The 27,731-nt window shown below is 45.2% G+C and overlaps 1 protein-coding gene across 1 annotated transcript; it reads right to left on the reverse strand.

The window, feature by feature from the left end:
- PRRT1B (proline rich transmembrane protein 1B) lies at nucleotides 1–27,372 on the reverse strand. The gene is made up of 4 exons (XM_066580191.1): nucleotides 27,130–27,372; nucleotides 15,593–15,909; nucleotides 14,895–15,026; nucleotides 1–335 (listed from the first exon to the last, which is right to left on the reverse strand). Exons 1-4 carry the CDS (start codon nucleotides 27,140–27,142, stop codon nucleotides 189–191), a joined length of 609 nt encoding a protein of 202 aa, XP_066436288.1. The 5' UTR covers nucleotides 27,143–27,372; the 3' UTR covers nucleotides 1–188.
- Between the last annotated feature and the right edge of the window lie 359 nt (nucleotides 27,373–27,731).

A 27,731-nucleotide genomic window follows, 5' to 3' on the forward strand; every position in this document is an offset into this window, starting at 1 on the left:
TTAATTTACAAAACGTACATTGTATTTGTTTCCTGTACATATACACATCGGTCAGCGTGCGGGAGTCCTGGGGGCCAGCCATGTCACCTCTCATCAGGCTGTACAGGGAATGTGGGGGCACTAGCAGGGGCAAAGTGTTATTTAGTCTCTGCAGAAGGTTCTTTTTACAGTTCACGGCGACTCCTCCGTCATAGGAATATGGTCACCACCACGTAGATGATCCAGCTGATGGAGATGAAGACTCCAAAGAGCAGACTGAAGAGGACGAGGGAGCGAGCCTTGCGTGAGGATTCCTGAGCCTGTAGGATGTCGCCTCTGCTCAGTGCTGATCTGGTCTGGAAAAGAGAGAAGGCAGGTGGGTGATAGTGACTTCATAGGGATGTGCTGTGGATGTTGAGCTCTGCCACTAGGGGGACTCTGTTTATCATCTATAACTGTGGTTCCCAAAATTTCTGAATCTGTGACCCACTTTTGGATGAGAATTTTACTTACACCACCCCCACCCACCCCTACCTCCATCCAAAGAACAACCAAAATGTGTAGGTATACAGTGCAACATGAAAAAAAGGTTTGGTACCGTGTTAGCCAGTAGAGTAAAGTGTGATTGTTCTCAGTAAGAGAAGCCAGGTAATCTTGTAGATATGATTCGTTTTAATGGCTAACAAAAATACATGATATAGCAAGATTTCGGGCTAACAAGCCTTCGTCAGGTTAATGAATAAAACCAGTCCGGATGGCACACAATTATAACATACAGATGCAGAGGGGAGGGGGGGCGACGACAGCCCTCTTGATCTAAATAAATGTTCACACACAGAAATTTGAGACTTAAAAAAACACAAGACAGTCCGAGCCGAGAGATAAATGCTAAATCAGTACACTGAGCCGAGGAATGACAGTTTTATGATGTCTTCTATCTCTAATGCACATAGAAGAAGATGGAAGTACTAGCGCAGCAGCAGCACCTATTGGATGGAAACATTCTTACAATCCATTTTATGAATTTTTACGAGAAAAACAAAAAACGAATGGGAAGAGGTCACCCGTCATGACCTCCTTCAGAAATGTCATATTCCCCACTTATGCAAGAATCCCAGGCTCAGGTTTATTCTTGTCTTGAGGGTGTTAAACATGGCCATAAACTTATACTCCCAAATCCTTGTGTGACGCTGTGACTTGATGTTGCCTTTCAGTATAATAACTCTCATCTGCTCTATGCTGTGTCCATGACCACAACAATGTTTTGCCACAGGTAGTTCAGTCTTTCTCTCTGTAATTGAGTGGCGATGGGATCTCATCCTGGCTCTTAGTTTTTGTCCTGTTCTCCTGATATAAAGCCCCCCAAGAGGACATTTACTGGACCGGATCTGGTACACAACATCAGACGTGGAACATGTGAATGTCCCCGGGATCCTGCTGTGTTTTGGGAATTTGTATCCTGTCCGTGGTCCGTACATGTCAGCAAGTCTTCCAGTTCCTCACATTACAGGTATAAGTTCCTTTTTGTGTGTCTGAGGGCAATGCACTCCTGATTATAAAGTTCCTCAAATTAGGAGGTTGCCTGTAATACAGAAGCAAAGGGGCCGGGAAGATAGTTTTCAGACGGTCATCCTTGTGTAGGTATGGTGGAGTTTCTTTGCAGTCTTCCTTAGTACCTCTGGCTGTTAATTGTAGGTCACTACTAGAAGCACGGGTCCATTTTTTTCCCCCTTGTATTGGAGTAGTTGATTTCTGGGTATCCTGGTGGCTCTAGTGATTTGGTCATCAATTAAGGTGGGATGGTATCATATTGAAGGGCAACATCAAGTCACAGCGTCACCGAAGAATTTGGGAGTATAAGTTTTTATGGCCGTGTTTGACACCCTCAGCCTGGAATTCTTGCATAAGTGGGGAATATGAAATTTCTGAAGGAGGTCATGACGGGTGACCTCTTCCCAATCGGTTTTTGTTTTTCCCATAAAAATTCAGAAATTGATTTTGTACGAATGTTTCCATCCAATAGGTGGTGCTGCTGAGGTAGTATTTCCATCTTCTTCTATGTGCATTAGAGATAGAAGACATCATAAAACTGTCATATTCCTAAGCTCAGTGAACTGATTTAGTATTTTTCTCTCTGCTCAGACTGTCTTGTGTTTTTTTTTTTTTTGTTTTTTTTTAAGTCTCAAATCTCTGTTTAGATCAAGAGTGGTGTTGTCGCGCCCCCCCCCCCCCCCCCCCTCGGCATCTGTATGTTATAATTGTGAGCCATCCAGACTGGTTTCATTCATTAGCCTGATGAGTCGATATCTCAAAAGCTTGCTGTAACATCATGTATTTTTGTTAGCCATTAAAAGGTATCCTATCGACACGATTACTTGGTTACTTAGAACAATCACACTTTACGGTGCAACAATGACATGAAAAACTCTGTGATCATTTTAAAAATGTATCCGTGTCAAACACTATTCGCACGCTCGTCCTAGTTGTTTAATATCCATGTTGCACGTCTTTCTCGCAGCGGGCGCACAGACTGCTAGTGACAGGTTACTGCACTTTGCGGCTTATAATATACTTCAGTTGTTTCCAGAGGACTCCAGCGCCATCCAGTTACGATTACTGCGTCCTCGGACAGGCAGGCAAGTCAAGAAAACAAAGATAAATCGGGCTGCCGGGTAACAGATGGCACTTGCATTATTTTTGATTTCTATTGAACGATTAGCTCAGCGCCACAGCAGAGGTGATTCAAGTTCCTAGAAATGCCGGTCGTACGTCATCCAGATACTCAGCAGCCCAGTTTGTTTTGTTTTCTGGACCTTCCAGCGTGTTTGAGAGTGCGTGCAATTTGTAGATAATGGCGGAGTCTTCTACAAGGCATTTTACTATGTATAAAGCATCGAAGCAGGACGACGTCCCCACCAGTCTGCGCACCGTACTGTTGAGCAACAAGTGCTATATTAAAGATTAACCGCATAGCGATCGCCCATGCACCTATCTACAGTGGTCACGAATGGGCTTTATTCTTACGCAGGCACCTTTTTACGTCCCTGCATCATACTGCTGACAAGGGTCTTCCATGCTGGTTGGAGCCAGGGGGCCTGTCTGGTGATAGCCAGACTCCAGCTCTAACATGCAAGGAGCAGAGAAATCTCTGATCTTAGCCATTCGACCCTTTTCATGGTGTGGTCAATGCAACCGGGGCATGTTAAAAGCTAACATAGAGAAGGGGCTCCCTTTGTCAGCCTTTGCACCCCTGCAATGTGATCATGGGGTCCCAATGGGTTGTTATGGCATCTGGTTGCTTGAAGATGGCCTCAAGAGTCTGCCATTTATGATGGTCTACGGGCCTCCACCTCATAGACCAATATAATACACTGTGATGCTTTAGTCTAGTAGTTTATCAAACCTATATTGAAATGTAGTGACATCCAAGTCCTGTAGTGGAACAAATATATAGCATTAAAGGGGTGTACTAGGGAGAATGCTATTAATGACCTAGTTTCATTTCAATTGGAGCTGTGCCTGCAGTTACAAGCGCCGGCCACTACACCGAGGTCGGAGCAGAGATTTCTGCTCCGACCTCTGTATCTTTGCGGCCCTGACAGCATGCACATGCCCAGCAGATCGGTCAGGGGCCTGAGCGACGGACCACAGCTGATCAACTATTGATGACTTATCCTAGGTCATCAATAACATTCTCCCTGAAAAATCGTTCCAAGTGTAAAAAAATAAATAAAATGCAACCCCACCCTCGCCCCTGAAGTTAAAGCGTAAAAAACATTTGTGAAATGGGGAAAGGTGGGGATCAAATTTTTTTTTTATGCAAAATTTAATGTCACTGCACTCATAATGACCCACATAAATAAGTTTGTAATTTTATGTAATCCGTACAGTGTACAAAGTAAAAAAAAGGCGAAAATGGCTGTCTTCGCATATTTCCCCTCACAAAAAACAGAATAGAAAGCTATTATAAAGTCACATGGATCACCTAATAGTAACAATAACGAGTAGAACTCCTCCCACAAAAAAAACTCCACACATCACCGTTGACAGAAGAAAAAAAAAAGATATATATATATTTTATGTATAACATTTGCTATCAACATAACCGTACTGACCCACAGGATTAATTTAACATACTGCTTCTACCGCCCGGTGAACGCCATTAGAAAACTAAAAGCCCACGCCATAACTACGGATTTTGATTTTGGTGATCTTGCCTCGAGAAAAAAAATAGACTAAAAAGTGATCAAAATGCTACGTGTTCCCAAAAATGGGCTAAATGAAGACTGGAGCTCGCGAAAATAACCAGCTCTCATAGAGCTCCACTCATAGAAGTCACAGGGGCGGAGGAAGTCCCAACGGGTCGTGCACAATGTCACGTGACACTCAGAAGAATAACAATGTTGTGGCTCTTGGACTGCGACATAAAAGCAATTCTTTAAAGGAAGAAAAAAAAATTTAAAAAGCTTTTAGTGTACAAAAATGGCAAAACACAAAACCCGTATAAACGTGGTATCCCCGAAATCATACTGAAAGGGGAGGGAACGTAGCAGTATTTTCTCTGCATGCCGAAGGCCGTAAAAGTGAAACAAAGTTTATTTTACTCCCAATATTCCCCCCCAAAATAAAGGTTTACAATACATTATATGTACCCCAAAACGATGCCAATAAAATAACTCGTCCGACACGCACAAAAAAATCTCATACGGCTATATCAATGGAAAAATAAAGAGTTCGGGCCCTTGGAAGGCGGAGACGGGAAAAAACCTAGAAAATGGGTTGGTTATCATTGGAGCCTAAAATGAGCCCGTCATAAAGGGGTTAAATGACTGACTGAGCCGTGTGCATTGTGTTAAATATTATCTATCTTCCATCTTTATCCTCAACCTTGTTTATGTGAATACATACAAAGTACATGTATGTTAACCCTTTCGTTCGTCACATTCTGCAGTTATTGTATCCCCACTTTCAAAAGACTTAATTTTATTTGTTCTCATCGGTAGAGCTGTGCGAGGGCTTGTTTTTTAGCAGGACAACTTGTAGTTTGTTTGGCCGAATGTAAGTCAGTGGGTTTTCAGGACTGCGTATTATGCGCATATAAAATGCGTGCGTGTTACGCCACCTCCCGCCCCCCACGTTCATGTGAGTGTGCCCTTAATAGGCAGAAATACAAGTACATGGTCGCCCTGGGAGCTTTTAGAAGGTCCCGGGCTGTCATGAAACTTGGCCTTTCGGGACATTTTAAATCCTGATGGATTAGGACATGTCCATGCCACTGAGGGCTGTGATCAGAGTGATCCCTGATCGCAGATGTAGCAGGCAGCTATTTGCTGTCAAAGACAGCCGATACGCGATGTGTATGGGGCAGGTTTAGCTTCCAAGCCTGCTCCGTACATAGCACATGCCGTGGGCGGCTATAGATGTCCTAACTGTATTGGGTATGTGTAGTTAGGACATAAACAGTCGTATCTGTGTCACAAAGAGGTTAATAAGGCATTTTCTGTTTTTATTTTGCGTATCGTCTTGCTCCCACCCCAACTCTTAACATGACCCCCCACTTTGCGGGCCACTGATCTTGTCATTAGAACAGTATGTTTTATGTTGCAGTATCACCAAAATATTGCTGGTTTCCACTAGACACATTGCGCTCTGGGTGAATGGTCTGTTATTATGTATGTCATGTTGTGTAAACGCTGCAGCAGGACTCCATAAGGCACCTATTAAGATTGTAGTGGGAAACAATCATCAGCCATCCGCCGGTTAGCCTTGGGCTGCTGGGGGGGGGGGGGGCATATTTTATCCAAGATGCCAATAAAGCATTGAAGATTTTTGCCCCACACTGGTGACCATTTTACTCTATAGTATATACCGTGACGGCTGCCAAGCTGATTCATTACACCCCTGGGATATCTCTATGGACAGTGATTGTGGGTGAGTACCTATTAACCGCTTCCTAATGCAGGATGTAAATTTATGTCCTGGCTGCAAAAGTTGACCCACAAACTAGAACAATATGGGAAGGGAAGTGAAAGGTAAAAATATACAGCTACGTAATAAATTTGAGAACCTCGCTATTAGAAGTGGAAAGAGAGAACAAAAAATTCATAAGGAAAGTAGAGGAGTAAGAGACCCCGATCACAAACTAACATTTCTCTACACAAATGCCCAGAGCATGGGAAACAAACAAGTAAAACTGGAGCTCCTAACACAGGAAGAGGAATATGATGTCATAGGCATCACGGAAACCTGGTGGGATGATACACATGATTGGAATACAAGGCTTGAAGGATACAACTTATTTATAAGAAACAGACCTAATAAAAGGGAGGAGGTTCTGTGTTGTATGTTAGGAAAACATTCCTCTCCACCGAGATCCAAGCTTCAGAGCTGGGAGTTCTGTAGAAACGGTTTAGGCAAGAATACAAGGAGAGAACAACAGAAAGGACACCATTGTAGGCATTTACTATAGGCCGCCGGGACAAGCAGAAGATATGGAGGAACTCTTTATATATCAGATGGCCAAGCTCTCAAAGAAGCCCAACATGGTGATCATGGGAGATTTTACTGATCTAGACATTTGTTGGGAATCTCTATCAGGTAAAAGTAATGGATCCAACAAATTCTTATCCGTTCTTGCAGACAGCTTTATCTTCCAAAAGGTAAAAGAGAAAACAAGGGGATCTGCTATCTAGGACCTAATTCTTACCAAGGAAGAAAAATTTGTTTATCAAATGGAAAGAGGGGGGGAATATGTAAAATAGAATATAATGTGGTCTGCATAAACCGTAGGGCAAGTGTCAGAAAAGCTAAAGCTGATAATGAATTGAGGCTTGTAACAGAGGCCAAACGCAATAAAAAAAAAAGAGTATTTGGGGGGTCAAAAACAAAATAAAAGTCAAAGATGCTATTGGATGCTTACAAGATGAAACTGGTGAATTGGTTAAGAATGATGTTGAAAAGGCCGAACTTTTAAATTCCTATTTTGTATCTGTTTTCTCTAGAAAGTAGATATAACATCAGCTGATCTTCCCTGTGCTATTGGGGGAATACAAGAATGCAGGCTATCTATAAGCAGAGAGATAGTGAGGGAACATTTAGCTAACTTACATGAATTCAAGTCTCAAGGTCCAGGTGAATTCCATCCTAGGATACTAAAGGAAGCAGCAAAGGTAGTTGCTGAACCACTCGCCATAATCTTTGAAAATTGCTGGAGAACAGGAGAAGTCCCAGAAGATTGAAAAAGGGCAAATGTTGTCCCTATCTTCAAAAAAGGGAAGAAGGTGAATCCAGGAAACTACAGGCCTGTGAGCCTGACTTCTATACCAGGAAAGATATTTGAACAAATTAATAAGCATCATGTATGCAAGTACTTGGATAAAAATGGAGTAATTAACCAGAGCCAGCATAAGTTTGTAACAAATAGACTAATCTGATCACCAACTGGGTTGATCAGAAAAATGTGGTGGTTATAGTACATTTTGACTTTTTAGTAAAGCATTTGACAAAGTATCTCATACCATACTTATTGAAAAAAAAATGACCAAATATGGGATTGACAAGGCAACTGTTAGGTGGATTCACAACTGGCTGAGTGATCGTACTCAAAGAGTGGTCATAATGTATCAAGTGGGGACCACAAGGCTCTGTCCTAGGCCCAGTGTTGGTCAACATTTTTATAAATGATCTGGAAGACGGAATTGATGGGAAACAGATCAAATTTGCTGATGACACAAAGCTAGGAGAGATAGCTAACACTAGGGAAGAGCGAGAGGATTCAAAAAGATCTAGATAAGCTTGAACAGCGGGCGGCGACTAACAGAATGGTATTTAACAAGGAGAAATGCAAAGTTCTACATCTGGGCAAGAAAAACTAAAAAAACACATACAGAATGGGAGGAATTGGGCTAAGCAGCAGCACTTGTGAAAAAGACTTGGTTATACTAATAGATCATAGACTGAACATGAGTCAACAATGTGATGCAACAGCCCAAAAGGCAAACAATTCTGGGATGTATTAAGAGAAGCACAGAGTCTAGATCACGAGAGGTAATTATCCCCCTCTACTCTTCCTTAGTCAGACCTCATCTGGAATACTGTGTCCAGTTCTGAGCACCACGATTTAAAAACTGGAGCAAGTTCAGAGAAGAGTTGGTGAGCGGTCTGCAAATCATGTCCTATGAAGAACGGTTAAAGGATCTGTGAATGTTTAGCCTGCAGAAGAGAAGGCTGAGAGGAGACTTAATAGCTGTCTACAAATATCTGAAGGGCTGTCGCAGTGCAGAGGGATCAGCCCTATTCACATTTACACAAGGAAAGACTAGAAGCAATGGGATGAAACTGAAAGGGAGGAGACACAGATTAGATATTAGACAGTGAGGGGGATCAATGAGTGGAACAGGTTACCATGGGAGGTGGGGAGTTCTCCTTGAATAGAAGTCTTCAAACAAAGGCTGGACAAATATCTGTCTGGAATGAGTTGGTGATCCTGCACTGAGCAGGGGGTTGGACCAGATGACCCCAGGGGTCTCTTCCAACGCTAATCTATGAAATGGACATAAACTTGCGTCCTCTGGGTGGCAGAGGAGCAGAAGCGGAGTCCATGATCTCAGCAGTGGGAGCCGGCTGTGACTGTCAGCAGGTCTCCCACTGCAACAGAGAACAACGAACCACACTATTAACCCCTTACATGCCGCAATGGATAGCGGATAACTTGTAATTGTGGTACAACCCCTATAGCTTCACTGGGGACATTCGCCCAGGCTGCCTGGTTCTCAGCAGATTCCTGGGGGAAACCGGATGTGGCATGCAGTGCCTTCTGAAGAGATAGTATAACCTTCATTATTTAAATTAATAAAATATCTGGTTTTACCATGAGGACCATCAGGGCGGCGATCTACCTGAGCTGCAGTTAACAGCATTGACAGATTTGCTGCCTTATGGGCCATAGACACAGTGTACAGGAAGAGACTCATTGCCTTCTGTAGGAGAGTGTTGTGAATATGATCCGTGACCTGTGCAAGGAGGGGGAAGGAGGTAAGATGAGATGAGATTATTACATATATAGGTCAGATATATGCTGTGACCTATACAGAGAGGTGGAAGGGGGTTATCACCTATAGCCTTCTATGGAAGAGTGTTGTGGGCACTCTGTCCCGTGCAGAGATGGGGAGGAGGAAAGCTCTGACATTTATATACTGCTTACAAAATTTGAGCATTCTCTGCGGCCTGTGCGCAGAGGGGGAGGTAAGCTGCAATCATCAGCTATGGTCTTATGTGGGAGAGTATTCTGGGTATGCTGTGTAATCTGTGGAAAAGGGGTAAGAAAATTGAGGACATCCATCAGGAAATAACTTCCAAATCGCAGACTAGCCCCGACCCTAGTCTCATTAGCACTGCATCTAGCTCCTGCTCACTTTGTACTCAGACCAACGACAGAGGCAGAAGTCCACAGATTGCTTTCCTTTGTCGCCCCACCACCTGCGCTCGCGACCCTCTCCCCTCACACCTCCTCCGTTCCTTCTCCCCGGTGGTCATCTCCCATCTCACCACTATATTCAACCTCTCTCTGACCTCTGGCATCTTTCCCTCTTCTTTCAAACACGCCATCATATCCCCACTGCAAAAGCAGCCGACTCTTAAAGCGACTGACGCTGCCAACTACCGACCCATCTCAAACCTCCCCTTCATCTCCAAACTACTAGAACGCCTGGTTTACTCCTGACTTGTAAGCTACCTATCAGAGAACTCTCTCCTAGACCCCCTACAGTCTGGCTTCCGACCCCTACACTCGACAGAAACTGCCCTTACAAGGGTATCAAACGACCTCCTGACAGCCAAATCGAGGGGCGATTACTCCCTACTGATCCTCCTCTACCTCTCCGCAACATTTAACACTGTTGACCACAAGCTCCTCCTCAGTATGCTTCGCTCCATCGGCCTAAAGGACACTGCTCTCTCCTGGTTCTCCTCCTACCTATCTGACCTCTCATTCAGCGTCTCCTTATCTGGCTCTACCTCCCCTCCTCTTCCCCTTGCTTTTGGGGTCCCCCAGGGCTCAGTCCTCGGCCCGCTCCTCTCCTCTCCCTCCTGGTGTTGGGGTCTCTTAGGGCTCGGTCCCCTCCTTTTTTTCCATCTACACAGCCCCTATTGGACAGACCATCAGGAGATTTAGCCTGCTGACGACACCAGCTATACACCTCTTCCCGTGACATCTCTGCACCTTTCCTCCAAAACATCACCGACTGTCTGCCCGCTGTCTCTAACACCATGTCCTCTCTCTACCCAAAACTAAACCTCTCTAAAACTGACCTACTGGTGTTTCTGCCCTCCAATATCTGACCTCCTCCTGACATCTCCATCTCAGTGTGTGGCACCATAACTCCCAGCACGCCTGCTGCCTTGGAGTCATATTTGACTCCGATCTCTCCTTTACACATACATCCAATCTTTTGCCCGAACATGTCTGCTGCACCTCAAGAACATCGCAAGAGTCCGCTCTTTTCTCACCACAGACACGTTAAAAACGCTTACTGTTGCCCTCATCCACTCTCTGCTTGATTATTGCAACTCTTTGCTGATCGGCCTCCCCTGCACCAGACTCTACCCTCTCCAATCCGTCCTGAATGCGGCAGCCAGGCTCATCTTCCTGTCCAGCCGCTACTCGGACACCTCTGCCCTGCGCCGGTCACTGCACTGGCTGCCCGTTAAATACAGAATTCAATTTAAACTCATCCACAAAGCCCTCCACAGCGCAGCGCCCCCCCTACATCGCCTCCCTCATCTCAATCCATCATCCAGCCCGGGCTTTCCGCTCCGCTAACTAAACCAGACTGAGCTCTCCTTTAATTCGAACATTTCATTCCCGCCTCCAAGACTTCTCTAGAGCAGCACCGGTCCTCTGGAACGCACTACCAAAGGATACCCGGGCAATATAGGACTCACAGAACTTCAGGCGTGCTCTAAAAACGCACCTCTTCAGGGAGGCGTACCATATCTCCTAAACCAAACCCCTCGGTACGCCGCCTGATAACATGCTACCTGACCTACCGACTGCAATCCCTGCTAGCCACCATCAACTTTCCCCCTGCAGTCACACAGTTTCTGCTGTCAAACGGCTTAATGTCTGACCACTAGCTATGTGTATAGCATCCCTCACTGTCCACCTCGCCATACCGTGCACATCTCCACCTCGCCATACCGTGCACATCTCCAGCCCCTTTACCTTCTGTATCACCCCATTACTTGTAGTATGTAAGCTCGTTGGAGCAGGACCCTCACCCCTATTGTCTCCATCAGCTGATTACTATGTAACCGTGGTTCTGTAACTTTTTGTACTTTTGTCTTTCTGTATCCCCCGTCTATGTAAGCGCTGCGGAATATGTTGGCGCTATACAAATAAAGATTATTATGTTTCATCACCTATAGATTTTTATGGTAGATTGTTGTGGGCATGCTCTGTGAGCTGTACATGGAGTGGGAGGAGGTAAGATGTGTCATCACCTATTGTGAATAGCCTGTGTTATCTATATATAGGTGTCACCTTTCAATGTAATCCTGCCTGTGATTATAGTGAGACAATGGCTGAGATGTTTTCTGGTCAGTGTGCAGGGAGGGGAGGAGGAGAGCTGTAACATCTCCTCTTGCGAATACAATAGTGGATCCTGTGTTATCTATATATAGGTGTCATTTCTCAATATAATCCTGCCTGTAATCAAAAAGATGACAACTCCACCAAACAGCCGGTGTCAAAGTATTAGGCCCAGTGGTCAGTGTGAGAACTGCAGGATTTTAGGATAGTATTAAAGGGGTTGTCCCGCGGCAGCAAGTGGGTCTATACACTTCTGTATGGCCATATTAATGCACTTTGTAATGTACATTGTGCATTAATTATGAGCCATACAGAAGTTATAAAAAGTTTTATACTTACCTGCTCCGTTGCTGGCGTCCTCGTCTCCATGGTGCCGACTAATTTTCGCCCTCCGATGGCCAAATTAGCCGCGCTTGCGCAGTCCGGGTCTTCTCCTCTTCTCTATGGGGCTCCGTGTAGCTCCGTGTAGCTCCGCCCCGTCACGTGCCGATTCCAGCCAATCAGGAGGCTGGAATCGGCAATGGACCGCACAGAAGCCCTGCGGTCCATGAAGACAGAGGATCCCGGCGGCCATCTTCAGCAGGTGAGTATGAAGACGCCGGACCGCCGGGATTCAGGTAAGCGCTGTGCGGGTGGGTTTTTTAACCCCTGCATCGGGGTTGTCTCGCGCCGAACCGGGGGGGGGGGGGGTTTAAAAAAAAAAAAACCCGTTTCGGCGCGGGACATCTCCTTTAATATAGTGACATGACAAAACAGAAAAAAAACAAGTTCTCAATACCAGGGTAATATAAAAATGTGATATTTGTAGTTTTTTTGTTTTTTTAATATTAACAGCACATTCCTCTCTAGTATGTGCGGCCGTTCTGGCGTTCAGTATCTGCAGTCGGTCGGCCCATATCCTGTTTACCCCATTAATATTACATGGTGTAGATTACTCCTCTGGACTCCGGCCGACTGGGTTTGCTTTTTTCCATTCTAAATAATTAACGCCTGATCTGTGATTTGCTTGGCACCGCAGTTGGCACAGCCACCATTGAATCTCATACAGCACCAGGATTTAAAGGGCTTTTACACGTTTTGCTCTGTTCCATGTCAAGATACACTATGTTGACCGAAGCATTGCCCCCCACCCCCCCCCCTTCCCCCACCAATCTTGTGCCGTCAGGAGATGTGTGTGCATTAGGCCTCTTTCACACGGGGGGCAGCGATATGGCAGCAGGGTGTCCTGCAATTTGTGTGCGATATCGCTGCGGTTTATTGCGCAACTTTGTAGCGCTGTATTCGGGATTTTTTTTGTTTGTTTGTTGAGGTGGGGACGGGGGGGGGGGGGCTGCCTTGAAATATAAACCCTACTCCAAAAATTATCCCTAGGTGCATGTTAAAAAAAAGAAAACCATTAGCTAATAGGTGCTGTCCGCTCTGCCGCACTCCTGGTTACGGTGTTCATGAATCCTACCTCCAGGAAGCACTGGCTCTGATTGGCTGAGCCGCTGCGCTCGAGAACCAATCACGGCCAGCGCTTCCTGAAAACTGGATTTGTGAACATTAACCAGGAAGCGGTGGCTGAAGACTGTAAACGAGTCCGGCGGAGCTTCAGGAGAAGTGGACAGTGTTTTTTTGGCTTTGTCTTCTTTTAAATGCAGCGAGGCCTTTAGGGGGAACAGAAGGACTTCTTACTGTTAAAGTTGTATCGCACTACACAAAAAACGCGATTTTATCCGATCCAGCACAATGGAAGGCTCCATAGGATAATGTGGGCTACAAAACATTGCAAATTGCGGCAATATTCAGTATGCCACAGGGGTTTTTTTTTTCTTGCAATGTAGCCGCCTACAAAACCTCCCTAATGTGAAGGAACCCATGGGAAGCACGGGCTTCACATAGAGGCGATTTGTAGCATATGAAGCCTCGTTCATACAGGCTACGAAACGCGGTATGTGAAGCTGATGGCTTCCAATGGGTTGTTTTACATGAGATTTTTTGTAGCCTGAAAGAACACATTGGAAACCATGAGCTTCACTTACATGCATGGTGTAGGCCATGTGAAAGAGGCCTTAAGGAGAGGATCACACATGAGATCCCAGTACAGAAACCATCAGATGCCCCCAGGTGTAGAGCCGACAATCGGGTCTGGCGGGGGAGAAGAATGTCGCCAGGTGTAGAGCCGGCACCAGGGGTCTGGCGCGTGCGGAGGGGGGGAGGGAATGTCGCCAGGTGTAGAGCCGACACCGGGGTCTTGCGGGCGGGCGGGGAAGGGAGGAGGATGTCACCAATCAGTATGCACATTGCAGCGTCTGGACCTTCTAGAGTCCACTGTTGGCCATGTTATGGGTAGATGGAACCCATCCGGTGTGTGCGGTGCCGCCACGTTCAGGGGGACTTCGTAAACTGACAGACTGTGGCCAACGAAGCCTTGTAGGAGCTGTGAAGGCATCATACACCTCATCTGCCCTCACTCAGGAGGCCTCACAGGCCAGTGGGACATCTATTAGCACCAGAGCCCTCTGTAGGGAATGGCATGTGAAGGGTTACCATGGACAAGGGGCTGCACACATCACAGCAGTAAATGCGCCTGCGATGGGGCTCGTAGTGATGGGACAGTAAGTGAGTAGAAGCAAGTGTTGTGGATAAATGAATCACAGGACGCCATCTTCCAATCCGATGGCGTCACTTGGGTGGGACGGTTACCTGAAGAGTGGTTTCTACGTGTCGTCATCATCCTAACAGTGAAGTTAGGAAGCGGTTCTGTTATGGTGGGGGGGGGGGGGTGTTAGGGCCATTGGTTATGGTGAAGTCCACCCTCAATGCGAATGGGTACAGAGACATCCCAGACAATGTGGCATCACCTCCCCTGTGGTAATACTCTGGTACAGCTCTGTGTCTCCACCACCATGACGAGCGCCATGTCATACGGCATTCGGTGTGGAGGAGCAGAACATCTGCAGACTTCATTGTCAGCCCAAAGTCCGGATCTCAATCCCATTGAGCGGGACGAGCTAGAACGCTGTATCCGTGCGCCCAACACTCCCATCATCCCCTGCATCACTATCTAAAGCTCCTGGAGGAATGGGAGCAAATACCTCCAACATCTATGGGAATCTGGTGGGAAGCGACCGCGGAGGATGACTGCAGTCATGGAGGCCAAAGGCGACCAACACTGGATGGAAAATGTGAATAAAATCCAATTTCGCCACCTACGTGTGTCCCAATACTTCCATCAGTATAGTGTATCTGCCCTATGGCCCTTGGATTGATGGCATCTAAATACATAGTTCCACGTTAAAGCAAGTCAGAATGGGGATGCCCTCTAGCCCCTCCTTTATCTCACCTCGTGTGAATAGACCACGGCAATGATCCCCGTCAAGAAGCAGCAGAAGAACGTCACTAGCACAGACTCCACCATGTAGTCCTTGGTCCTCGCTTCCGGCTGCGGAGGCGGCATACCCAGAGAGGCTTCGTTCTGCAGAGAAGCAATGGTGGCATCAGCAAAACTCCAAATCAAGGTCACATACAAGATTATTAATGTTCGTGAAAGAAAATATGGCGCTTTTTATTTAAATCTGGTGTGCATGTACAAACGAGGATGACTTTTGCGCAGTTTCTTGGGGGTGGGGGTGCAGCACAGGATCATTTGGGCATTAATAATTCACTGCCCTCCCAAGACAAGGAGCTGAAACAACCGCCTCCAAGATCTTATTTCTTCTTGGGAAATATTTGTGGTTAACCCTTCATGTACCTAAAGAGCGCCGCGCAAAAACCCACGATGCAACACACCGACATAAGCTACATTCTTATAAATGATAAGCAGATGCGCTGTAAGGGAGTCCCTGAGGCACATTTACAAACCACAGGACTGAACCCCCGATTGATGAACGACTCTTAAAGGGGCCCTCACCCAGTGTTCTCGGTCTGGTGGAGTTGTAGGAACTGTAATGGCGGCCATATTGGTGGCCACCCAGCGGGACCAAGGACAGACAGAACTAAGGTAATGCTGAATATAAAAGTACGCCCCATTTAGTCTCTTACTATGATATATGGATACGACCCCGGCGGCAGGTTCTGCTGAGGGTACAAATTGGACATTGTGGGTCCAGACTGGTAGTAGACGGGCATGTTCCCCGAGAAGTTTGCTGGGTAACTCGGATACAGGAGATGGGCAGTCTTTGGGTCTGGAGGGGAATACGGCGGAGGGTCCCCAACAAATCCTGTATTCTCTATTCCTTTAGGCTCTTCTGATATATTCTTGGGCTGCACGATTGATTGGACGTTTCCAGGAGTGTAAGCTCTTTGGCTCATTTCTGCTGCAGCTCCGCTTCTTTCCTCTTCGATCGGAGCCTCCATCTCTGTAGAGCATAAAATAAGTCGGGGTTAGTGTCATTAGAGTTGCATTAACAAAGAGCAGGACAGCTAGTTAGCATCACAACAATGAATACAATGCAAGTCGGTCCTAAACTGCAACAGTACACTCACAGCTGAAGGTTTGTTAAAATGTGTTAGACTGCCCTCACAGGAGCGTATTGCCATTGCACGTTGCCAATAGCGCCATGATTTGTATTGGGCCACTCACACCAGCTTTTTTTGTGCATGTACGAGGGGCTGCTGATAAGTCTTTGGCTTTACCCAGAAAGAAACGAGATAGGAAGATGAAACTTTCCCTTTATTCCACATCCTCTCCACTGATGCCAACACACTTCTTACATCGGGATTCCAAGTTCTGGAAGCCTTGCAAAAAGAAGGATTTCGGTTGTGCCTCAAACCAGTCATCCGTAGCAGCCATAGCATCAGAAATGGTGTGAATGTTGGTCCCCTTGAGGTGTTTCTTCAGGTTTGGAGACAGATGATAGTCGGAGGGAGCTAGATCTGGTGAATGAGGTGGGTGGTCCACCAGCTGGAAGCCTAGCTCCACCAGTTTGGCCGTGGTCGCTTGTGCAGTGTGAGCGGAGGCGTTGTCTTGCAGGAACAAGATTCCTTTGGACAGCTTGCTGCGCCTTTTGACCTTCAGAGCTGCCTTCAATTGGTCCAAAAGCTCAATGTAATCCCTTGCATTGATGGTGGAACCATTGTGAAGGTCGTCCACTGGCAGCAGCCCTCCTTATCCCAGAACACAGATGCCATCACCTTAGTGGCTGAGAACCACTGGGCCTCCACTCTGACTGCTCCTTGGTTTCAGGGTCATACACATAAATCCAGGTCTCATCCATAGTGACCGGTCCATCCAGGAAGTTCTTATCAGTTCGGAAACGCTGACAAATGGACCGGGAAGTTGTCACTCGATGCTTTTCTGATCTGTTGTCACACATTTGGGGACCCACTGTGCAGATGGCTTCTTCATGGATAATGACACAAACACGTTCACCAGAAACCCCCATGATGTCAGCTATTCCTGCAGCCGGCCGATTCTCCAGTATGAGGTTGTGCGCAGCATCGACGATCTCCGGAACAACAACCTCTCTCGGTCGTCCAGGACGTTCCTCATCATTGGGGCTGAAGTGGCCACCCAGTTCATAACTGTAGAATATGAAGGGCATTGATCCCCCGATGTCTGCCACAGATCACCAGGAATATCCTGTGCCGACTTTATCCCTCCTCTGCTCTCATTGGCTGTGAATATCGCCTTAGACTCCGCCACTTTGTTTTCCCGCGTGCCGAGATCACTGTTGCCATAAGCTACAAACACATAAATTAGACACATAAGGCTTTCATGTGATGTAACATTCGTTACCATAGAAACAAAAAAAGAACACAAAGCCAAAGACTTCTCAGCAGCGCCTTGTATATTAGGTTTTTCTGACAGCCATGTGCACAACTATAGAGCGTTTCAAACTCCATGCCATCGCGCAGGAGCGTGCTGAAATAGCGGGAAGCACGGAGTTAATACTATATATAGACCAAGTCTTATATTTTCTCGGCCGTACAATTCATGGGTGAGAATCCTGATAATGAAACAAAACTAGTGGTTTTGTTTTACCCATTATGCGGCTGTGATGATCACGTTTGTGTATTTAAGCCTTTACTTATGCCAAAAACAAAATCCCAGCATGTTCTATCTTATCATGTACTGCACACGCATACACGCCAAGAGAGTGTATGGGGATTAGTGGCATGCAGCAAGTACCCACGGCGTTGCGTACTTGCTGCGGTTCCCTGAGCGTGAGATTCTTACGTGCGGCATGCAGCCCAGCCTTAGGTAAACATCAGCAGCACAGCTTTCTCCTGTTCTGATGGTTCGTTACAATGTATCAGTGCAGGTAACATGTATCGGTCTGGAGTCTACACTGGATACAATTGTTAACAAACCCTCAGCTGTGAATAGTCTGGGATAACTTGCTGATCGGTGAAGGTCTGACAGCTGGGACCCCACCAATAATGTGACTGCAGTCCTGTCCGACTACCACTCCATTCGCGTCAATGGGATCGACAGAGATGGCAGAGTTTCGTACTCAGCGGTCCCACTGAAGTGATATCAGCTGTTCCACTAACGCTCCAGTACTGATCTCCCCTCCAGAGACATGGACATCATACTATATGTGATATCAGCCACCCCTCTTATCTCTTATATCCCTCTCATTCAGCTGTCCCATTGAGGTGAATGGAGCAGAGCAGCACATGTGCATCCGCCATCGCAGGACGTGCTGCGGCTGCAGGGATTGTGGAAGCAGCGGGCACTGACAGATGACTGGAAACCGGGGATTTAAATACAGTGAACGAAATAATAAAAATACTGCGTTTTTAGACAAATACATATGTGTGATGCGTTGGACCTGCCGGACAACACCATGGTGGCAGCTTTATGGCGACATTTCTGGTGACCGGCTTCCTTGGCGGTTTGTCATTATGCGGCATTTGCTCAGAGTCCTTTCATGTCATTATTGCTGATTCCTGGCAGTGCCGTCGGCGGTAGCGACATTCTGTGGAGCCACCTTTGCTCTCGGGACGGGTTAATGTCGCTTTTTTTGCTGATAAGATTCTTGCTGTTTTGTTCTCCCGCCGCTCACTCTGTATAAACATTATCCGATCGTGTCCCGCAAGGCAGTAAATCGCGTTTAAGGGAACGGTTCAGGCAGTGAACTGTTGAGAGCAGCAATTATTGATACATCACAGAGCTGCATAGCTGGCAGTTCCCTAATATATGTTCGTATCAGCAATGATCGGTGAAAGGACATTACAAACTACACTATGCTGACTAAAGTATTGGCGCCCCAGCAGTCCTGTGCGGTCAGGTGATGTGTGAGCAACAGGTATAAAGGAGAGGATCACACAGGAGACCCCAGTACAGAAACCATTAGATGCCCCCAGGTGTAGAGCCAACAATGGCGTCTGGCAGTGGGGATGTCACCAGGTGTAGAGCCAAGAGCGAGGTCTGGAGGGGGAATGCTACCAGGTGTAGAGCTGACAACGAGGTCTGGTGGGGGGGGGGGATATTACCAAATGCAGAGCTGACAACGGGGTCTGGTGGTGGCAGGTCACCAGGTGTAGAGCTGACAACGGGGTCAGAAGGGGGATGTCACCAGGTGTAGAGCTGACAACGAGGTCTGGTGGGGGGGGATATTACCAAATGCAGAGCTGACAACGGGGTCTGGTGGTGGCAGGTCACCAGGTGTAGAGCTGACAACGGGGTCAGAAGGGGGATGTCACCAGGTGTAGAGCTGACAACGGGGTCTGGTGGGGGGATGTCACTAGGTGTAGAGCTGACAACGGGGTCTGGTGGGGGGATGTCACCAGGTGTAGAGCTGACAACGGGGTCAGAAGGGGGATGTCACCAGATGTAGAGCCGACAACAGGGTCTGGTGGTGGGATGTCACCAGGTGTAGAGCTGACAATGAAGTCTGGTAGGGAGGGGGGGGGGGGATGTCACCACAAATCAGTATTGACATCGCAACTTCTTGCCCTTCCAGAGTCCACTGTTGGCCATGTTATTGGGGGATGGAAGCCATCCAGTGTGTGCGGTGTCGCCATGTTCAGGGAGCCCTTGTAAACGTGGGCAACGAAGCCTTGTAGGAGCTGTGAAGACATCACACACATCGTCTGCCCTCGCTCAGCGGGTCTTACAGAACATTGGGACATCCATTAGCACCAGAACCATCCATAGGGAACGGCATGGGAAGGGTTACCATGGACGAGCGGCTGCACACAACATCACAGCAGTGAAAGCCTCCCCTATGGCAGTCATTTGGTGCAGCTCCGTGTCTCCACCAACATGGCGAGCTCCATGTCATACAGCATGCCGTGTGGAGGAGCAGAATGTCTGCAGACTTTATTGGCTGTCCCAAAGTCCGGATCTCAATCCCATTGATCATCTTTGGGATAAATTAGATTGCCATATCCGTGCGCCCAACACTCCCATCATGCCTCACAGTGCCTGCACACATCTATGGGAGTTTGGTGGGAAGTAGCCTAGGAGGGTTACTGCAGTCATGGAGGCCAAAGGTAGCCCAACACTGGATGGAAAATGTGACTGTAATCCAATTTCATCACCATCTATGTGTGTCCTAATACTTCTGTCAACACAATATATAGTAGAAGTTCTGCCTGTACCTGGAAAAGCAGGGTGGCTACCAATATGGCCACTATTACACTTTACGTTGAGCCCTCCGCAGGCTCCAGAATAACACATCTGCAGCAATACCTCTCCCACTTCTGTATTACTACATCACTGGACCATTTAGGATCCTGGAAAAGCAGGATCACAACCTATGAAAGACCTCAAGGAGGCCATATTGATGGTCACCCAGCTTTCCGATGCCGGATTAGAGGAGGTATTTCATGGCATCCCCTATAATCCAGTATAATCTCCGCTCCTCTGCCGCTGTTTACTTTCTCTCCAGTGTTAGGTGTTTCTTATGAGTCACACAAGGAAGTCGTGGAGATTTATTGCTTCTTGAGAGAAGTAGAAGGCAAACAATCATTTCATTCCCGTTCCCTCCGGTTTCCTGAGAACTTCTGCTCTGAGCTTTCATGTAAATCATGGGTGAGCGGCATGGAGCCGGACGATGGGGGTCAAAGGACAAAATCCTCAGTATTGCTTTGCCTTATCTCTATGATGTATCACCCATATGCAAATGTATTAAAGGGATTGTCCAGTTGTAAACTATTAATGGCCTAAGCCCCATTTGCACGCATAGATCTCTCAAAAGAAAGCTTTAAGTGACAGTTTTGAGCAATCATTTTTCATAGCTACTAATGGGCACTAATGCCTAATAGTAGTTTATTAGCTTCATTTGCATTTAAATGAAACTCCCTTTGCTGTATGAAGATAACAGCAAGTTATATTCTTGTACATAGGAGGCAGTATTATAGTAGTTATATTCTTGTACATAGGAGGCAGTATTATAGTAGTTATATTCATGTACATAGGAAGCAGTATTATAGCAGTTATATTCTTGTACATAGGAGGCAGTATTATAGTAGTTATATTCTTGTACATAGGGGGCAGTATTATAGTAGTTATATTCTTATACATAGGAGGCAGTATTATAGTAGTTATATTCTTGTATATAGGAGCAGTATTATAGTAGTTATATTCTTGTACATAGGGGGCAGTATTATAGTAGTTATATTCTTGTACATAGGGGGCAGTGTTATAGTAGTTATATTCTTGTACATAGGAACAGTATTATAGTAGTTATATTCTTGTACATAGGGGGCAGTATTATAGTAGTTATATTCTTGTACATGGGGGGCAGTATTATAGTAGTTATATTCTTGTACATGGGGGGCAGTATTATGGTAGTTATATTCTTGTACATGGGGGGCAGTATTATGGTAGTTATATTCTTGTACATAGGGGGCAGTATTATAGTAGTTATATTCTTGTACATAGGGGGCAGTATTATAGTAGTTATATTCTTGTACATGGGGGGCAGTATTATAGTAGTTATATTCTTGTACATGGGGGCAGTATTATAGTAGTTATATTCTTGTACATAGGGGGCAGTATTATAGTAGTTATATTCTTGTACATGGGGGCAGTATTATAGTAGTTATATTCTTGTACATAAGGAGCAGTATTATAGTAGATATATTCTTGTACACGGGGGGCAGTATTATAGTAGTTATATTCTTGTACACGGGGGGCAGTATTATAGTAGTTATATTCTTGTACACGGGGGGCAGTATTATAGTAGTTATATTCTTGTACATAGGAGGCAGTATTATAGTAGTTATATTCTTGTACATGGGGGCAGTATTATAGTAGTTATATTCTTGTACATAGGGGGCAGTATTATAGTAGTTATATTCTTGTACAAGGGGGCAGTATTATAGTAGTTATATTCTTGTACATAAGGAGCAGTATTATAGTAGATATATTCTTGTACACGGGGGGCAGTATTATAGTAGTTATATTCTTGTACACGGGGGGCAGTATTATAGTAGTTATATTCTTGTACACGGGGGGCAGTATTATAGTAGTTATATTCTTGTACATAGGAGGCAGTATTATAGTAGTTATATTCTTGTACATAAGAGCAGTATTATAGTAGTTGTATTCCTGTCCATAGGAGCAGTATTATAGTAGTTATATTCTTGTACATAGGAGCAGTATTATAGTAGTTATATACTTGTACATAGGAGGCAGTATTATAGTAGTTATATTCTTGTACACGGGGGGGCAGTATTATAGTAGTTTTATTCTTGTACACGGGGGGCAGTATTATAGTAGTTATATTCTTGTACACAGGGGGCAGTATTATAGTAGTTATATTCTTGTACACGGGGGGCAGTATTATAGTAGTTATATTCTTGTACATAGGAGCAGTATTATAGTAGTTATATACTTGTACATAGGAGGCAGTATTATAGTAGTTATATTGTTGTACATAGGAGGCAGTATTATAGTAGTTATATTCATGTACATAAGGGGCAGTATTATAGTAGTTATATTCTTGTACATAGGAGGCAGTATTATAGTAGTTATATTCTTGTACATAGGGGCCAGTATTATAGTAGTTATATTGTTGTATATAGGGGGGCAGTATTATAGTAGTTATATTCTTGTACATAGGGGCAGTATTATAGTACTTATATTCTTGTACATAGGGGCAGTATTATAGTAGCTATATTCTTGTACATAGGGGCAGTATTATAGTAGTTATATACTTGTACATAGGAGGCAGTATTATAGTAGTTATATTCTTGTACATAGGAGACAGTATTATAGTAGTTATATTCTTGTACATAGGAGACAGTATTATATTAGTTATATTCTTGTACATATGAGCAGTATTATAGTAGTTATATTCTTGTACATAGCGGGCAGTATTATAGTAGTTATATTCTTGTACATAGGGAGCAGTATTATAGTAGTCATATTCATGTACATAGGGGGCAGTATTATCGTAGTTATATTCTTATACATAGGGGCAGTATTATAGTAGGTATATTCTACGATACTAAAGGAAGCAGCGGAAGTAATTGCTGAACCCCTCGCCATAATCTTTGAAAATTCCTGGATAACAGGAGTAGTCCCAGAAGATTGGAAAAGGGCAAATGTTGTCCCCATCTTCAAAAAAGGTAAGAAGGTGGATCCAGGAAACTACAGGCCTGTGAGCCTGACTTCTATACCGGGAAAGATCTTTGAACAAATTATTAAACAGTATGTATGCAAGTACTTGGATGAAAATGGAGTAATTAACCAGAGCCATCATGGGTTTGTAACAAACAAGTCATGCAAGGCTAATCTAATCCCCTTCTATTATAGTATTACTGACTGGGTTGATCAGGAAAATGTGGGGGATATAGTTTTTCTTGACTTTAGTAAAGCATTTGACAAAGTATCTCATACCATCCTTATTGAAAAAATGACCAGATATGGGATTGACAAGGCAACTGTTAGGTGAACTCACAACCGGCTTAGTGATTGTACTCAAAGAGTGGTCATAAATGGCTGCACATGCAAATGGAAGAATGTATCAAGTGGGGACCACAAGGCTCTGTCCTAGGCCCAGTGTTGGTCAACATTTTTATAAATGATCTGGAGGAGAGAATTGATGGGAAACTGATCAAATTTGCTGATGACACAAAGCTAGGAGAGATAGCTAACACTAGTGAAGAGAGAGAGAGAGGATTCAAAATGATCTAGAAAAGCTTTAACAGTGGGCAGCGACTAACAGAATGGAATTTAACAAGGAGAAATGCAAAGTCCTACATCTGGGCAAGAAAAATGAAAAAAATACATACAGAATGGGAGGAATTGGGCTAAGCAGCAGCACATGTGAAAAAGACTTGGTTATACTAATAGATCATAGACTGAACATGAGTCAGCAATGTGATGCAGCAGCCAAAAAGGCAAACACAATTCTGGGATGTATTAAAGGAGATGTCCCGAGGCAGCAAGTGGGGTTATACACTTCTGTATGGCCATAATAATGCACTTTGTAATATACATTGTGCATTAATTATGAGCCATACAGAAGTTATAAAAAGTTTTTTACTTACCTGCTCCGTTGCTAGCGTCCTCGTCTCCATGGTGCCGACTAATTTTTGGCCTCCGATGGCCAAATTAGCCGCGCTTGCGCAGTCCGGGTCTTCTGCTTTCTTCTATGGAGCCTTTCGTGCAGGATGCCGGCTCCGTGTAGCTCCGCCCCGTCACGTGCCGATTCCAGCCAATCAGGAGGCTGGAATCGGCAGTGGACCGCACAGAAGAGCTGCGGTCCACGAAGATAGAGGATCCCGGCGGCCATCTTCAGCGGTAAGTATTGAAGTCACCGGACCGCCGGGATTCAGGTAAGCGCTGTGCGGGTGGTTTTTTTAACCCCTGCATCGGGGTTGTCTCGCGCCGAACGGGGGGGGGGGTTTAAAAAAAAAAAAACCCGTTTCGGCGCGGGACATCTCCTTTAAGAGAAGCATAGAGTCTAGATCACGTGAGGTCATTATCCCCCTCTACTCTTCCTGAGTCAGACCTCATCTGGAATACTGTGTCCAGTTCTGGGCACCTCACTTTAAAAAAGACATCGACAAACTGCAGCAAGTTCAGAAAAGAGTTAAGGTGACTACCCACTAGTTTTTTTTTTCCGCTGCGAATTCGCTGCATTTTTTTCCAATTGCCTATGGGACTTTCCAATGGTAAAAACGCAAAGTTGGGTTGCGTCGCGTTGCGTTTTTAACATTGGGAAGTCCCATTGGCATCTGGAAAAAAGAAACGCAGCGAATTTGCAGCGGAAAAAAAACGCTAGTGGGTAGTCACCCTTTACTAAGATGGTGAGCGCTCTGCAAATCATGTCCTATGAGGAACGGTTAAAGGATCTGGGAATGTTTAGCTTGTAGAGGAGAAGGCTGAGAGGAGACCTAATAGCGGTCTACAAATATCTGAAGGGCTGTCACAGTGCAGAGGGATCAGCCCTATTCTCATCTGCACAAGGAAAGACTAGAAGCAATGGGATGAAACTGAAAGGGAGGAGACACAGAATAAATATTAGACAGTGAGGGGGATCAATGGGTGGAAGCGGTTGCCACGGGAGGTGGTGAGTTCTTCTTCAATGGAAGTGTTCAAACAAAGGCTGGACAGACATCTGTCTGGGATGATTTAGTGATCCTGCACTGATCAGGGGGTTGGACCCGATGACCCTGGAGGACCCTTCCAACTCTACCATTCTAGGATTCTATCAATTGGTGTTTGTATTCCTGATCTTTCTCTCCTCTCTGGTTCCCAGAGGGGGTGTAATATTGCTGATCTTGTGATGTTTGCTAAAGGAAAGAACCAAGAGGAAGAGAAGTGATATAACAGGATTATTTGTCTGCTCTGATCAGGTGCTAAGCAGTAAATCATCCTCCCTGTATATAGCATAAGGGTAATAGTCACGCTTTATGGGGTCACCCTGGCAGATGCAGATGTGGGATCGAGAGTGTCAAATCCTGTACCCAAGATACAGGACAAACCCTCGTAAAAGTGCATGTAAACAACTGCACTGCTGCTCTGTTATCAGACTGGGCAGAGGATGACTGTAGTTTCTTCAATGGGATTAATGACAGGAAGTGTAGAAACCTCCCCTGTGCCATTACTAGATGTCACATATCTCCAGTGCTGAGAACCTTCTATATGAGACTGATATCAGCCACTACTCTTATAACACTCCAGTACTGATATGACCTCCAGAGACATTACATAAGTGACTGATATCAGACGTTCCTCTTTATAATGCTCCAAAACTGGTCTAACCTTCATAGACATTTACATGATATGTGTGACTGATATCAGCCACCATTCTTATAACGCTCCAGTACTGATATAACCTCCAGAGACATTTACATCAGATATGTGATATCAGTCGCTTCTGTTACAATATTCCAGTACTAGTATATGATGTAAATGTCTATGGAGTTTATATGTGACCGATATCAGCCGCACCTCTTATAACGCTCCAGTACTGATATAAACTCTAGAGACATTACATAGGTGACTGACATCAGCCGCTTCTCTTTATAACGCTCCAGTACTGTTCTAAGATCCATAGACATTTACATCATATACATGGATGTTATCAGCCGCCTCTCTTCTAACCCTTCAGTACTGATATAACCTCCAGAGATATTACATAAGTTACTGATATCAGCTGCTTCTCCTATAATGCTCCAGTACTGATATAACCTCCAGAGACATTACATAAGGGACTGATATCAGCCGCACCTCTTTATACCGCTTCAGTACTAGTCTAACCTCCAGAGATATTTACATCATATATGTGACTGATATCAGCTGCTCCTCTTTTAACGCTCCAGTACTGATATAACCTCCAGAGATATTACATAAGTTACTGATATCAGCTGCTTCTCTTATAACACTCCAGTACTGATATAACCTCCAGAGATATTACATAAGTGACTGATATCAGCCGCACCTCTTTATACCGCTTCAGTACTAGTCTAACCTCCAGAGATATTTGCATCATATATGTGACTGATATCAGCTGCTCCTCTTATAACACTCCTTATAACATAACCTCCACAGACATTTGCATCATATATATGACTGACATCAGTCACTCTTCTTATAACGCTCCAGCACTGATATAACCTCCAAAGACATTTACATCATATGTTACTGATATCAGTCACTTCTCTTATAATGCTCCAGTACTGATATAACTTCCAGAGACATCATATATATAACTGATATCAGCAGACCCTCTTATAACGCTCAAGTACTGATATACCCTCCAGAGACATTTACATCCTATGTTACTGACATCAGCCACTTCTCTTATAACGCTCCAGTACTAATATAACCTCCAGAAACTCATATAATGCTCCGATACTGATATAACCTCCAGAGACATCATATATGTGATTGATATCAGCAGCTCCTGTTATAATTGATGTGCTGGGAGTTGTAGTTCACAGTCATGTGGATACCTGCAGCTTGTGGACCAGTGTTGACGCTTTGATCTATGGTTTTATTAGCGCCTTCATTTTCCCATGTTTGACAACTTTTTGCTTGTCTGATACAAGTCACTATCATGTGTCCTTGTCACCTCCGCACAGCACCATGCCCACGTGAATAACTCAGTCATAGTGACTGGTCAGTGTGGGCCCAAGAGCTTACAATCTCCCAACCCCGCATGCTGTACCTGTAGTAGCCATAATTCCCTGCGTCTTGGCACTCCTTCCCTGAGACTTGGAGGAACTTTTGCTGCGTCTTATCCTCTTCTTCTCATTAATCCTGCTCTTGGTCTGCAGACACAGGCTGGTTCATTCTGACTTGTGCCCACCCTGCTGCCCGCTGGCCTCCGCTGGCCCTTTTCTTTACCGGTCCTGATCCTCCTGTCGTCTTCTCTCCACCCTCCTTCCCTCTTGCTCTCCCTCAGGTCTCAGTTTCCTGGCTCTCAGCTGCCTTATTAATAATTGACGAACCTGTTTGCGGAAGGCTGTGCAAATAGGAGCTCAGCTCCTGGTGCTGATTTCACAGGGAAGGCTGGCAGTACCATTATCCTCAGTGCCACCATGGTACAAAGGGTGTAGGTAGGTCGGATAAGAGAGTGGTACGGGGTTATGTCACCACTCGTGCCATGTTTGTAGGGGCCAAATTAATTGCTATCCAAGGTACCAGCTGTAAGGAGCAGAGATGCCCCTCAAGTCTCCTGGCGGTGGCTGTGGGTAGTAAGATCCCTGTTGCACTAGTGCTACCTGGCTCTGCTACATCACAGCTCATGGACACGACCTGCATCCAACC

The sequence above is a fragment of the Eleutherodactylus coqui genome, chromosome 10 (assembly GCF_035609145.1).
Source record: "Eleutherodactylus coqui strain aEleCoq1 chromosome 10, aEleCoq1.hap1, whole genome shotgun sequence".
Taxonomy (NCBI): Eukaryota; Metazoa; Chordata; class Amphibia; order Anura; family Eleutherodactylidae; genus Eleutherodactylus; species Eleutherodactylus coqui.